The 15253-nt window shown below is 37.6% G+C and overlaps 1 protein-coding gene across 2 annotated transcripts; it reads right to left on the bottom strand.

Annotated features, from left to right (window-relative positions):
* Nucleotides 1-943: 943 nt before the first annotated feature.
* RGS18 (regulator of G protein signaling 18) lies at nt 944-11209 on the bottom strand. 2 transcript variants are annotated; one of them, XM_084635678.1, is made up of 6 exons: nt 11116-11209; nt 9502-9774; nt 8691-8792; nt 5817-5878; nt 4499-4665; nt 944-1769 (listed from the first exon to the last, which is right to left on the bottom strand). In XM_084635678.1, the coding sequence occupies exons 2-6, from the start codon at nt 9618-9620 to the stop codon at nt 1509-1511; spliced, it is 711 nt and encodes a 236-aa protein (XP_084491804.1). In that variant the 5' UTR covers nt 9621-9774; nt 11116-11209; the 3' UTR covers nt 944-1508. The 2 variants fall into 2 exon arrangements, with proteins under 2 accessions (XP_084491804.1, XP_084491803.1); XM_084635677.1 differs by lacking the exon at nt 11116-11209 and having other exon boundaries at nt 9502-9891.
* Between the last annotated feature and the right edge of the window lie 4044 nt (nt 11210-15253).

The raw sequence follows: 15253 nt of genomic DNA, 5'->3' as shown, positions 1-15253 counted from the left end.
TTCCCTCCATTTCAATGGCACTACTTATGTCTCTAAATTATTTATGTGTGTGTGCATGTTTGCAGAATCAGAGAAGAAGGTTGGCTACTCGTGCTAGGCTGCCAGTGACCACTACAGCAAGTCATGCAAAGCAGTAGTGAGACACCTTACCCAGGTCCCTATTTTAAATGAAGACTTTTCCCCAAAAGGAGTTTACTTGGTTAAATAAAGATTTTGAATGAGGGGAAAGATTTTGCACATATACAAGAATTACAGTGGCAGAACCAGCAGCTCGATACAGCAAGGGAGACCCAATCAAAGATGTTCTGGGTCTAATTCTGAGAAATGCGGTCTCCCAGAGAACTTCCCCAGTAAAGGGGCAAACACCAAGTGGAACATAATGGTCACGGTGCAAGTGTTTGGGACAAAAGTGCTATAAGTCCATGACTAGTAACATCCACCCACATTCTGTATAAATTAATCCTGCTTCCGTCCCCAATTCAACAACACACTTAAGCACATGCTTAAAAAATATGTGTGTAAGACCCATTAAAGTGCTTAATATGAGCTTAAGTGCTTTGCTGAATGGAGGCCTATATTCAGTGACCTTACGGTTGTAGCATATCCCCACTTGTGTGTTATCCCAAAGATTGCCAGAATTTGTCCCTCAAAGTTTAGCAGAGAAGCTGGGATGACACAAAATTTACAAATGAATGGCAAATTAAAAGTTCATTCAACTGGTATTTAATGACATAAAGATGTACTAAATTGCTTAGTCTTGTCCCTTTATTGCTGTTCATTTAGCTGCAAATAATATAATACAAATATTTGAGTGCAAAGACTAAACTATTCAGCTTAATTTAAATAGAGAGAACAGAGAAATGTAATAAGAAAATACCAGAAAATGTAGTACTATAAAATTAATTAAATCGGCATTTTCCTATTAAAATATGCAGTAGTTAAAGGTCTTCAGTTATATAATGGCTGTAGTTAAAAATCATCACATTTTTACCTTTTGCTTAATTAATGTTTCTGTGTGCTTGTGGTACAAAACCTGTGTTTAGTGTAGGAACTATTGCAGTAACATTAATTATGTGCAAACGATAAGTGTAAAGACTTTGATGGTGACAACATTATGTTTTCTAAATACGATGGATCCAGGAGAGAGGATGAATTTTTCTAATTTTTTTAAAATAGTATTTTTGGATAAAGTTTAAAGTTCTCACTGTTAGATATGATTTTGTGGAAAGAATTCATATGTTCTCCCAGTTGAGTTTAAAAGGCATAATATCTTGTCTGAATACATTTCATCTAACACATCTTGCCAATATGCTACATATCTCTTTACAATAAGTTAAATTAATCACTGACTACAGCTTTCTGAGCCAGGTCCTTCAGTGGGGTAAATACATGTAACACCATTGAAGCCAATGGATCTACGTCCATTTGCACCAGCTGAAGGTTTGTGTTTAGGATGCTGTGTATTATACTTTGCTACATTAGTTAGAATCCAAGGAGGTTAAATTTCTTTATAACCAAATGGTAAAGTCTGATTGCACATCTTGGAACTCATTGAAGGTAAAAGAGCGTGATCGCCTTCTAAGAGCAGGATGGCCAGACTGCTCCCTTCCCTTAATCAGGTCCAAATACATGCTAGCTCTCAGGAAGCGGGGGTAACTGTCTTGTTCCATCAGCCTGTAGACTTTGGCCTGTGCTACATCAAAGCTGTCCAGTGTAGGGTGAGTAATGTTCTGAGCAGTGACTTCTTTCGTGTGGAAGTCAAGATTAACCTGGAAAAGGCCAAAAAAACATGCAGTACATTAATTCATTTTATATATGGTCATTAATAACAGTAATACTTAACTTGGGAAAACCACTTTCTACTAAAAATACTTTTAATTGCATATAATAAGTATTGTGAAATCCACTGAGTCAGCATTTGTTAACGGCTACCAAGGAATCACCACAGATCTCTACTAAGAACAGGGGAAAACTGATAATGAAAAATATGTCACTTTTTGGTGGTACCTTTTGTTTAGGGCTGACTTTCTAATGGTACCCACTGTACATTTGCTGCTGATACTGGCACAGAGAGATTTTGTGCCCAGTCCTGCAAAGTACGAGGTATCTGAATTCCCACTGAAGCCAACCGGAATCAAGGACACTCAGTCTTGCAGGTTCAGAGCTTTATATCATCTAAATTGACCAGATACTGTTTTAATCTTTCATTTCTGTGGAGCATTAGTAACACGAAGGTTAGAATATTCTAATGATTAAAGTGTGCAGCAAAATTATTTTCTAATGGATTTTTGACTACTTTGGAGGGGAAAAAAGGCATATCCAAGAGTTTTTTGGTTACAGCTTAAATACAATTATATATTACTATTGGCTATTCTCATGGAGTTGTGGATTAGTATAAGGATTATGTTTAGATCCACAATAGTGGTATATGCAGCACATAATTTAGAAATTAGTAAGTTCCATATAGCTTCAAGAATGTCTTCTGTAACTTATTTATTTTATATTTTTCAAATTCCTCTTGGTGCATTTACAAAAATATAACAACACATAGTGTGTATGTGAAAACTGAAAATCAGTTAATGATAATTAAACGACCAAGTCCACAAATTTTCAGAACCTTCCTAACTATCCTCTCAGAAAAGGCCTTTTAATATGGCCTGCTGGACAGTAAACGTAATTTCTGTTGGTGGAAACAAGTTCCAAAATTGAGGGCTCTTTAATGAGAGTTCTCAACACACCAATGAACAAATCTACAGGCAGTCAGCTTGAGCATCCCAGCTGATCTCAACAGCTGGGTTGAAGCAAGACAAGAGGATACACAGGGCCCAACACATAAGGGACGGTATAGCGGAGAACAACAATCCCGTCTTTGCTGGTATCAAAGTAACAGCATATCAGTTAACTGGTCAGTATGACACTATCGGGCAATGTGTGATTTCCACCACCTGTGCTCTAGGTTCCTTCCTTCCTGTTCATCCCTTACAGGTCATCAGTGTAGCAAGATAACCTATGAACAATATATAAAATGAAGGGAGCTTTTAGGGATGCTGTATCAATAGTTCTTGCTATAGCTTGGTGTCCACCCAAGCAGTTGGTAGAATGGCACACTGGCAAAACAGTATTCCTCTTTAGAAAATTCAAAACTCCTCGGATTCACGCAGGGCCTGATCCTGGAAGGTGCTGCATGATAGAATGTAAAAGGTTGTTGAAACCACTCAGCATCTTATAGGATGGGGCCATTACTCTTTGAGAGTAGACCAAACAATAGGTTCTCTGCCTTGGCAGGAGCAGTGGTAAGCCCCGAGATCACACAGAGGGAATTATGAGCCTAATTTGTACCATTCTTTAAATCACTTTCTTGGACTGAGCAGTGATACTTTTTTCTGCACTACATCAGCAGATGATTTTTTAGATTTGCCAACATTTAACATTTTCTCTACCAACAATAAGAAAAGAACACAGAAAATAGGAGCACAGGCAATCCACCTGTTCTTACTGTTATATAGAATAATAGGTAATAGAGATGCAAAAGGCTTGTTAGGGGCCTGATCTTCTAGTCATTACTCAGCCAAACCCTCACTGACTTTAGTGGGAGTTTATCATCTGCCAGTCAGTCCATCCTCCTGCTAGTGCAGGGAAAATAATTATTATATTCATTTACACAAAGGGCTCTTTACAACACTCTGACAGTTTAATATAATTTGCATCCACTTTAAAAGCCTTTTACACTTCCAGAGCAGTGTAAATGAGAATGAGTCCCAATATATCTTGTATGTGTTTGTTTATAACATACCATACTATAGACTCATCACTCAGAGATTCCTTCAGAAAAAATAAAACAAACAAAAAAAAAATCCCAAACCTATGCCAATCAAGTCTTTTCTCTGCTTAAAATGTTATAATCATTACCTTGAAGGGTATGTTTAATTTATTGATTTTGTTTATTCATTTGGCATATTAAAGAAATCATCAGAAATCTCAGCAATATAATAATCTGTAATGCTGGTTTAGCAGGCACAATAATTCTACTGTTCTAGAAGCAAAGTTAAATGTACACAAAACACTGTTTGACAAATGACTGTTACTGTTGGGTGTGTGCATTATTGTGACAACATACCTTAAATTTATTCAACATGATGTTAAATCAGATGTTTGTATATAGCAATGAGAAGTTTGAAAATTCCTTTAACTAGCATGACATATTTACACCTATGGTCTTTTTTGTAGGGTTAAAAGAATAACATGGGGGCAGGGTGCGCGGAGAGAGAAAGAGAAAGTTCTGTGGGTGTTGGGTCCCATACTTTCTTCCAAAGCAGTTATTTGATATTTAAGATGCAGCATTCCTGTGGCAAGGTACACATGATAAACTACTGCAACTTCATCAAATGTTGACCTTCATGGCTGAATGCATGATGATTCTGTGTATGCATTTATGAAAGGCAGATTCTATCAGAGGCAGCTTGTATCAAGAACTGTATATCTTCAGTTTTTACTGTACCTCTTTTGGAGCATCTTTTCTTATGAACGTCTCATAAATTGTCTTGGCTTTAGGAAGAAGTTGATGAGATGTTTTGTTCTTCTTATAATCCTCACAGGCTATCCAAAACTCAATGTTCTCCTCGCTGAACTCAGTTTTCAGAAACCTTGTAAAGGCATCCAGTCCGGCTATAAAAGGGAGCATTGTATTGCTTTAATTCACAGAAGCATTAAAAGACCATCCCTCTTAGACACTAGAACATAGTTCCTCTGTTTAAATTATGTAACAACACATGTTTGGTCTCATTTTGAACTCTTCTGTGACTTCATATTACAGACTTTTCTTTTACATCACAAAATAAGTACAATTTAATTGTTTTGCAGTCAGTGCAGAGGTATTGATATCAGGCTTTAGGCATAAATTTTAAATATGGCCTTTGATTTTGGATGCCCCCTTTGGGACACACAGGGCCTAATTTTAAAAGATGCCGACCCACATAACTCCACTTGATCTTAATATCAACTATGGATGCTCAGAATCTTAAAAAAAACAGACCATACGTGGTCACAAGTTGAGAACTCAAAAACCAGAGGCACCCAAAAATGTGGCCATTATTGACCATTTTGGCCTTAGTTTTGCTTCTAAATCAGACTTAGGATGCCTCAAATGCCATTTAAATCTTGACTGTATTCACAAATAGGCTGTTTCCCAGAAATTAGCCTAATTCAGAAGATAGTTTAAAAGATAACGTAAATAGAACCTTTACAATTTTCTTTGCATATAATTATCATTGCCAAGTTTTTCATGGTATCCCCTTTATTAAATATACTTGATGTGCAGAAATAACTGGAATGTTATTACTGTCAATTACCTGCAATGGGAAAATTGTAAAGATTGTAATGGTCACCACTATACTGGAAGACTCGTTTTTGCTATGTACAGCATTTATCTTTCAAGGGAGGAAAAGAAACAACCCTTTTATCAGTAACTTAAGTGTCAGGCATTAGGCAATTATACGTGTCATGGGTGGCTGACCACCTTTGTCTGTTTTGTCTATATCCATCCCTGGGCCTTTGTTCTTGCCCTCCATGAACATTTTAGCAATGTTGCAATCAAAGATGGCATTTGATGTAAACATTGGTATTAACACCTTGGTCATGTCCAGCATGGCCTGCCAAATCTGCCGGCAAATCTTTGTCTTCTACACCTCCATTATAGCCTAAATATGCCTCAGCGTGCCTTATCCAGCCTCATGTATGTAGCAAAATTCTCCAAGCATCTATTTGATTTTTCACACTTACTCTAAAATGTCAGTTCCCATCAAGAAAACACTACTAACCTTTCTGGGAAAGCAGTTTGTCAAAGGATTCACCCCATCTCACTGCTTCTTCAGGGGGCACACTGTACAAGACACAAAAAGTGCTTCTCATGAAGTGTGTGTTTTGTATATTTATGAAGCTATTGTAATATATATTACCTGCTATTTCTCTCACTTTGTCTTATTGCACAAGCTGTCTGATTAGATTATTTTAGAAAATAAGTTCTTTCTGCTAGAGACTTCAAAAAATTTGGTTGATGTTTTGCCCATTGAAATAACACTTGTTAGAGAAAATGTTTAAAGCAGAGCATTATGTCTTGAGTGCTTGTTTGCATTGTGCTCCAGATCTTTAAGGAAAATTTACATCATGCAAGGTAAAGATCATAAGCAAACCAGGTCAAGTACTTTTTTAACTTTGAAAACAGAACGGCTTAGTAGCTAAACTGACATACTCTTTCAGAGATGTGATTTTGATTGCAATCTGTCCGAGGCTATGTTACCATGGTCTATTTTTAACAGAATACAGGAAATTCAACAGTTTGAACACAAAGTCACCACAGCATGGTAAAGACAATAGTCTCATAAGGTAATAACACACGTAGCCTGGTTTGTTTACCACAAACATTTTTCAAATGTCATGTTATTTTGAGAGACTGGGTTCTTTTTATAAAACTCCATGTATTCTTTATCAAATATGTCAAGCTGCATGTATTCTTCATTGATCTCAAACTTTCCACTGTTTAGGACAATGGAGACAAACTATTTCACATCTCTTGATAAAAACGTTTGTAAAATTACTTTTGTAACACTTGATAGATTAATCCTGAACACACAGCTAGGTTGTATTTTTATTTCTGAAAAAAGAAATGGAGTAGGGTCTGAGGCGACATTGTACCAGGACTCTGAACCTGGTCCTAAGTCTGAATCTGAAGATCAATATATTTAGTCAATTTCTGAATAATATACTTACCACATAGCAGTTTTCCTCTGCAGAGCTAAAAGCATGTACAAATGAAAATTGGTCTCATTATCCCCAGATAGAAAAACTGAGGCACGAAGAGATGGAGTAACTTGCCTGAAGTCACACAGTAGATTTGTGGTAGAGCTGGACATGGAGTCAGGAGACCTGATTTGGTTCTCAGTCCAGTGTCTTGGGATCAATAGTGTAGTCAAGATAAACTGAGTTTGCCCACTTCTCATTTGGGGAATATGGAGTTTAATTTAGGTTAGTCTACCCCCCTTCTTTTTTACCACCACAACACTGAACTGGACCCAATTCCCTCCCAATAGAGAATAAAGTTTGGATGTCTTTTGACCTCCAAAAAGAGTGGTAGGAAAAGTTTTCTAGGCATCTGGGTCACTTCTGCAGTTAATTAGAATGGCCCTGGATCTCTGAATAAAGTGCATAACTCACTTTTTCAGCTTAGCCTTCTCTTACCAACAACGAAGGGGAGATGGGGAACATAAACCCAAATCCAGCTAACAAATGAACCACCCTGCCAATTCTTGTGTGGAAAGAAGAATATTTGAATGTATGCTGGATTTTATTCTTTGGATTTTTTAAGTGCTTGGATATTATAGTAGTAAACATAGTACAAATACCTAGATGGATAGATTCAAGTGCTCAGGTTTCAGGCCGCTGGGAACCTTTATTATAGACCCAGAAACATAGTTTAGGCCTTGAGAGCCTCGTCCATAAAGATACTTTTCAGCCCATTGTCCAACTCAGTATGGTCTTGAAAAGTGAAGATAGCGGTTACTCAAACAGTGAATACCCTCAAACAGGCAGTGTTCTGGTCAAAAAAGGACAGCTTCCCCTGGCATGTTATTCACTACTGGAAGCCTGAATTCTTGTCCAAACTGGTTAGGATTAATAAAAAAAAAATGAAAAGAAAGAAGAGGAAAACAAATAGAAGTCATTAGATGCTCTGAAACTGTCTGTGGTGGAAAGGATGGAGCTTTTTTGGCCATGGAGTTTTTGTGGTTTCCCAACAGCAGGGAGCTGCAGAGGCAATTCTCAAACAAATTACCAGTGAAACCCTGGCAAAACTGTAGTCCCTGGCAAACTTCCCAATGGCTTTGTTGGAGCCTGCATTTCATGCTAGGGATTTGTAAGGGAAATAGTACAGCATGATACTGTACACTCAGAGCTTTTATGAGGACACTTGGAGGTTTATGTCAACAGGGTCATTGGTCACTAAATTATTTCAAAGGAGATCTTTCTCAGAAACCATAAGATTTCCAAGGAAACAGAAATGTTTGTCAGCTACAAAAGGGCCTGAGCGTGCCACCTTACAATCAGTGGGGTGACTTGCAAACTAAGGTGCTCATCAATGTGAATAAAGCTGGGACTATCTGGTACTACATATAAAAAATAAACAATAAAAATAAACTGGCCCATAAGCACTAGGTACACAAGGACAAATTCCACTGGGCCTAGATTACATGAAAATTATTGGTGATATGAAGAGTACCCAGTATATTTTCTTTCATCCCTGCCCTTTTCCCCCTTCCCCCAATTGAGGAAAACTTGATGTATCATAGAGTTAAATAAACCTGTGGATTAGATTATGATCATATTCATTCTGAATAATACTTTATACATGAAATAGTCCTTTTGAAGTCTATGGGACTACTGGGGACTAAAGTATTGTTCTCTGTGAATACCAGTATCACAGTCTGGCCCACTGGAGTGCAAAAACACTCTTTGTTAGCAAACTTTATATATACTGTATGTATGCCAGGTTAGATAACTTGCATTGCATTATGCTAAACTTTAAAATAATATAGATCTTAAAAGCATTATTCGATGCAAAGCTTGAATGTACACGCCAAAGCAGAGACGGCCATTTTCTGATAGGAATTCTCAGTCTCTTTATATTTTACAATGCTCACCTTGAAGCTTTTGTCAAGTTCTCAAATTTCTCAAGACTGACACTTTCATGGAATTCAGCCTTTTGCAGGAGAAGGCTCAGCCTATTTCTCTTTTCCTTAGACCTGCAAGAGAGTTTTAGCAGCTTTAAAGCAACCTTTGTGAAAGTTTTAAAATGTTCCTCTTTGACTAATTTTTCTCTCGGCATAGTTGATCATTTCCTCATACACACAGTTACACTAATGTTGGTGCTATTTCTCTTTATTTGTCATGCAGATTAATGAATTTCCTCCTTATATCTTTCCATACATTTAAATATTGAAGCATATCAAATTATTTACGTATAAAAGGGTAATGAATGTCTTCATTTTCAGGCTTATTTTTCCCCATTTATTTTGAAGATAGGTTTTTTAGGGGGGTTAATGCTGATGAATCTGTAAGAGTGGGTCAACATCTTCTGTTCATTCTTAATAAAGGATGAAAAAATGCTTTTCCTCCCATCAATTGTAGCTGCTAAAAAGAAACTTCCATGGATCAAAGTTAGTCAGATTTTCAAAAATTATTTCTCTAAGCTTCACCTTAATAACTCCTCTTTCTTGTTTGTTTTGCTTGATATATTATTTGATTTGCTTCTTATTCTTGCCCTTAAAAAGTATTCCCTTGGTAAATGAATATTTTATGTGTACATTTCCAGTCTAGCAGTTCATTATTTTTTACAGATATCTGTCACAAATACAAAGAACTGTGCCTTAAATTCACACTTATCAACTATGCAATAATAATCCCTTGTCTACATAGAACACTTGAGAGTATCAGTAAAACCTTGGAACTTACCTGGTCTTGATTTCTTTTTTTGTCTCCTCTTTATTTGTGGATTTCATACCTTTACAATAGGTCTTCTCCTTCAAAGAGGAAATATTTAGATGGGGAAATAAAAACAGTGGATTCTCCATCTTCCTCTGACAAGGATTCTGATGATCTCAAAATGCTTCTCTAGCTTGCTTGCAGCAGTTCCATTTATTGTACCTTGTATGTTTCAGTTCAGGAGGGTACACATGCACAGAAAGTGACTCCAAGTTGCTTCTCAATTGGTAGTTGAGAGGTGCCCTAAACAGGTAGCAGAAAAGAGGGGGTTCTCCACTTCCTCTGTAACGAAAGCTGCCCGTACACAAGCAGAGTTCTGTCTTAAAGCTGTCACTTAGGGAAGTGAGATTAAAAATTTGCAAAATGGCTGTTGATCAGGAGGATAAATACAGCTATTACTTCAGTGCAGTTTATGGTTAGTGCTTGTGGAACATGATATTTTGCTAGATGTCAGCATCATTTCCCCCTAAATACTTTACTTAAAAATAAAAATTCTATATTATTTTTATGAAAGTCTGCAGAGGAGCACCGTGTTGCAAAAAATAACACATGACATTATCTTAAGCTCTTAGAATAATTTTTAAAGAAATCTAGACCAATATTTTCCATCTTGGGAGCCTAACACTAGGCACATAAATCCATGTTAGTTACTAACTGAAAGTGGCCTGGTTCTCAGAGGTGCTGAGAACTCCCATTAAAATCAATAGAAGCTGGAGCTGCTCAGCATCTCTGAAAATACAGATTTTTTTATTTTTGGGTGACTTTTCAGAAGTGTTGAGACTCTCAAAATCCCATTGAAGTCAATGGGAGCTACAGATGATGAGCTTCTTTGAAAAGTAGGACCTGAGTGCCCATGTCCTCAAAGGTATTTAGGAACATAACTACCATTGAAATCACTTAAATATCTTTAAAAATCCAACCCTTAGTTCCTAAATATAAGCTTAGATGCCTAATTTTAGGCACCTACATTTGACATTTTTGGTTTTAAGGCCGTATTGGCAGCCCTGGGTAGGTGAAATTCTCTGCTGAGCTACAGCACTGTCTTCCATGTGCTGGCTCTGCAGTATGTTTAGACTCCATGCTCAGACAATCATGGGCTTTTCTTCTGAGACTGACTACAGGGTTGGGATGGTGATTGCTGCTTTGAGAACTCATGTCCTTCAGGAGCTAGCTATCGATGACCAGTTTCACATGGACACCAAAGTCACTGGTTAGAAAACTAATTTTGGTAACTAGACATCCAGGTCCAGGTGTGAATTAGTTACCTGAAGTAAAAGGCTCTTACTCAATTCCCAATCCCTTGATCTATGCACTATAATAAATTGGATTTGTTTTTAAAAAGCAAGCTGCCTAGAATCTTATGGCAGATCAGGAATTGGAATTTTATACAACTGAACAGCTAACTGCATTCCTGATAAGTGTATCAATTGCTTCATTGAATCAGTTTGGAAAATCCCAACCCTTTCCCATATATCTGTCTGTATTAGCAGTTCTGGTTAATTGCTTACTGCATAACAGAAAACCCCACTTAAATGCATTAATAGTTTTTGAAAGAGATACAATTAAATGGATTGCTGCACTTACCATGCGGGAAAACACCAGACGAGAAGAAAAAATAGTTGATTGATCAAAATGTGATGTTGGAAAAAGTCTGGAACAAAGCATTCCAATATCGTATCACAGAAGTTAGAGGTGGAAAGGACCTATTAAACCCCCAAATCAATTCTCCTGTCTATCTCACTTTGTTCTCTACTATACATTTTCCAGTGTCTTGTCCAATCTTCTTTTAAATGTATGAGGCTTTTATCATTTTCTTTGGGAGTGAGTACACTATTTACACTTCTTAGAAAATGTGTGTGTGTTTTTTTAAACTGATAAAGAAATCTGTGTTGTGCATTCAGCCCCAGTGCAGCATGGACGGCTGGCCTGGAAGCCAGATGCTGTTAAAAAGTGAGTTCTGCTTAAGTTTCTTTAAATGACACAAAACCATGGCAAATGGGTGACCCATTTAAACCAGGTTGAGCTTTACTAGTAATATTTCTGCAAGTGGTTGGATGGATCTGTGTGTTACCATGAAGTACCCACAAGAAATCAGAGATATTTTTTTTTAAACCAGTGGATATTTTTCTACACCAATTAAAAAAGAAAAATATTTTCTGTAGAAAATCCTGTCATTAAATAGTCACTGATTCATTAATTTACAGCAGAATATTTGTTTTGATCACACCGACCATCATCTTCCCTCCTGAAAAACTGCCCAGTTACCCTGAAAACAAAGCCATGGGAACTGGCTATCAGTAGTAGTTTGAATCATTGAGATTGTAGACTGGGATTAGACACAACCTTCTGTTTGGCTGTGTCTTGGATTATATGAACACCATGGTATTATTCATTTTGTGATTTAGGCATATGGAAAATTATCACAGATTGATCCACATTATCTGATATTATAATATATACCTGAGTTTTGTATAATGTAAGTGCTTCAGTATTCACTTAGAGCAAGAACAAACATATATGTTACTGCAATACCATACTACTTCTGAAATGCTATTTAAAAGTATAATAGTGATAATATCTTCCATTTCATCCCCAAGGATCTCAAGAATTTTCCTTGTACACAGTCAACAAAAAATCATCTAATCCACCATGAAAATGCTGCTGTCTCTGGGGTGAAACAATAGCTGTTTAGCAGAACACAGCAAAACTACAAACAACTTAGATGAAAAAGTTAAGCCTACCTTAACAAAAATAAATTGCAGGGGGGATTTAGGTCAGATGAATGTCATTGCCTGAGTTAGAATTTGTCCAGGATGCCAGGGTAAGCATCCATATTCTCTCAAATAGTGTCGTAGGAATCTTGGTTTTATCTCACATTCAAGATGCATCAGCCCCAAAAAGAACAGTACCCCTCAATCACATGATAGGATCCTGTTTCAGTACTGACTGAGAAGCACAAGCACAGAATTATGTTCTAAATTATTCACATGTATGTGTTCCTACAAAGTCTGTTGTCTTTTTGCTGAATAGGTCTGAACTGCATAGTTTGGGAGCTGTGCGAGGATCATAGCACAATGTGGGACAGCTACAGGTTACCGTTACTTTGAGCCACCTGGTAGCTTGCAAATAGTGTTCTGTATGACCATGTCAGTGATCCAAGTTCAATAGCTATCTCATTTTCTCACTCCCAACGAAAGTGGGATTTGGACATGTCACAGCATAGAAAAACCTTGCAACTCTTCAGGTAACTTTGATATGCTTATGAAGAAATATTTGTCCTAGTCTCCTTGGCAAGGGTGCTATTGTGATGCAGTCCATCGTGTGGGGAGGATTTGATGAGTTTCTGCTAGAGGTCCAGTGATGGCCCACCTTTGCTAAACAGGGTTAAAATAAAAACAGAAATATATGATCAGGTAAAACTCCGGTGACTTTTTAGAAGAGAGACTAAGTCAATGTCTCAAGCAGTGGCAGTACGTGAAACCATGTAGTTTATCCTGGCTTCAGAGTAGCAGCCGTGTTAGTCTGTATTCGCAAAAAGAAAAGGAGTACTTGTGGCACCTTAGAGACTAACCAATTTATTTGAGCATAAGCTCAGGAGACATGTCTACCAAAAATGTCTACAAGATACAATTAAAAATTACACTATAGTGTGAGCTCATTGGTCTACTTCTAGTTTTCTGCACAGCCAGGCAATGGAGCCAGGTTTAACACTGAGTCCTATACTCTTGGTCCCCATAACACCAGGGCTGCATGTGCTGTAGAGACATGCCAACCTTTGGGAAAAAGATAGGGCCTCATCATCACTCAGTAAGACCCTATGTGGTCAGTAAAGAGTTTTGAAGAGACGTCCACCAAAGGCCTCCTTAGCAGGGTTGGGATGGTCTGAGGTAATCAAAGTGGTGAGGAGAAAAGGACAACATATTTCCATTAGGAATATAAAGTTCCCAGAAAGGGGAAGAAAAAGAGGTTCGCTTTTGTGATTCTGCATCATATCGCTTATTGCCATAGAAGTACTTAATGTGAAATGTATGTCACAAAAGTTGGGTGGAAAATACCCAGTTAGAAACCACATTCTAATATCTATGAATCTTTGAGAGATAGAGTTACATTTTTAACATGTATTTCCAGTTTCAGTGTTAGTCTGTACATCACATCCTGCTTATTGTAAATTAGGGTTAACCACATAGCAGCCTTTAGTTATGGCTTCTGCCTGTCACGAAAAAAGTCAAACTTTATTTTAAATTTTCTGAGGAAATAATATGTGACATTTTAGCTCTTTCCCACCTATTAAGGAGTGTGTAATACTTTGTGTATGTTAATCTGTCACAATTTTATTTCATGGTAATTTAAATTCATGAATAAAAATGCTGGCAACTATAGACTTAATAGTTCATATAGCTGGATTTAAGAAAGGTGTATAAGATCAAACTCCATCCATAACCGAATTACTTTCTGGTGGCCTTACCCACTAAGTCATCTGTTCCAAGCCCAACCCAGTGTTGGTTTCTCTCCCATGGTATATTTTGAATGGCTTGCCCAAAGGACTTTTAAATGACTTAGAGCAAGGAGGTTACATTGTAGAGTCTTGAAATTTTAGTTTAGTAAAGCATGCCAATAGCATGAATATAGTATATGGCACTGTAATATGCAGCTCCTGAGAATTCATTCTGAATTATTGAAAGAAACCATGGAATGACCATCAACTCTTATTTTTAATCCATTCATTAATGGAAAATTAATATTAAATCCAGCTCCATGAAATACCCAATTTGCATAGAGCCCAGACTGTATTTTGTTAACTGCAGCCCAGGCAGTGGCTGTGGAAAGGCTGCCCCATACGTGGAGCTTCAGGAGGAATTCTGGCACAACCTGAGTATCCTGGGAAATATCTACTGCAATGGCAGTTTCACCATCCTTTGAAAGGCTCCAGTGTTCGCTCCCCAGCTGCCCAACCAGTGTGAAAATGCAATTCTGTCACATTTTTCTTCCCCTCCCTTCCTATATTCTGCCCTAAATAATAGGGGCTGATTTTGGCTTCTGCTTTGGCTATTATAGACTGCCCTAGTGGTGGATAGGGGTTGTATAGGAGTTGCAAGGCACTGGGGCAGAATTCCCCTAGCACAGAAGCTGCATAGGATGATGTAAATGGCCCTATGCTGCTTTCCCTGGGAAACTCCAGGGTGAGAGGATGTATGCACATAATCCTGAGTGCTATAAGAATTCAGGGTTGCTCTAACTTGCTCTGGGGGCCATTTCAGCCTTGACAGCAGTGAAGAATCCACAGGGCACAAATGTGATGGAAAGCCAGCTTTGTGGATTTGAGCACCCAAACACCAAAGGCCATTTCTGAAAACGTGGGCAGGTCTTCTGTGCTCTTGTGTATGTCATTCTCAGCAGCAGCAATAAGGAGTAGCAGAAGGGAGGGAGCAGTGGCTAGATTCTATGCAGAAACATGCCTCAAATATTTTCTGATATCTGTTAGCAATAACCAGACTGGTTTATGGAGCCAAAACCTCCCCAAATTCACAGTATTTTATATTATCTGACTGTTCTTAACCAGCTGTTCTCATTGTATTGGAAACACCTTTAGATGGTCACTATCTTTGTTCAATAGAGGCCTTAGGAAAACAGACAGTTTTCAGAATAAGCTCTCAAAATATGTTTGATCTTCTGGGGAGGGGTGAAGGATAGAAAATATATATTCCCTGGTTTGCTTATGGTA

The sequence above is a fragment of the Lepidochelys olivacea genome (assembly GCF_965140295.1).
Source record: "Lepidochelys olivacea isolate rLepOli2 genome assembly, chromosome: 8".
Classification (NCBI taxonomy): domain Eukaryota; kingdom Metazoa; phylum Chordata; order Testudines; family Cheloniidae; genus Lepidochelys; species Lepidochelys olivacea.
This window is presented reverse-complemented; position numbering and strand designations above follow the sequence as displayed.

What these genes read in the sequence shown, in the direction of transcription:
- RGS18 (XM_084635678.1), bottom strand. Translation starts at nt 9,620, where the DNA reads ATGGAGAATCCACTGTTTTTATTTCCCCATCTAAATATTTCCTCTTTG. An exon ending in CAAACTGCTTTCCCAGAAAG is followed by an intron (nt 4,666 to 5,816) that starts GTTAGTAGTGTT and finishes TCCCTTTTATAG; the next exon opens with CCGGACTGGATGCCTTTACA. An exon ending in GAAAAGATGCTCCAAAAGAG is followed by an intron (nt 1,770 to 4,498) that starts GTACAGTAAAAA and finishes GGCCTTTTCCAG; the next exon opens with GTTAATCTTGACTTCCACAC.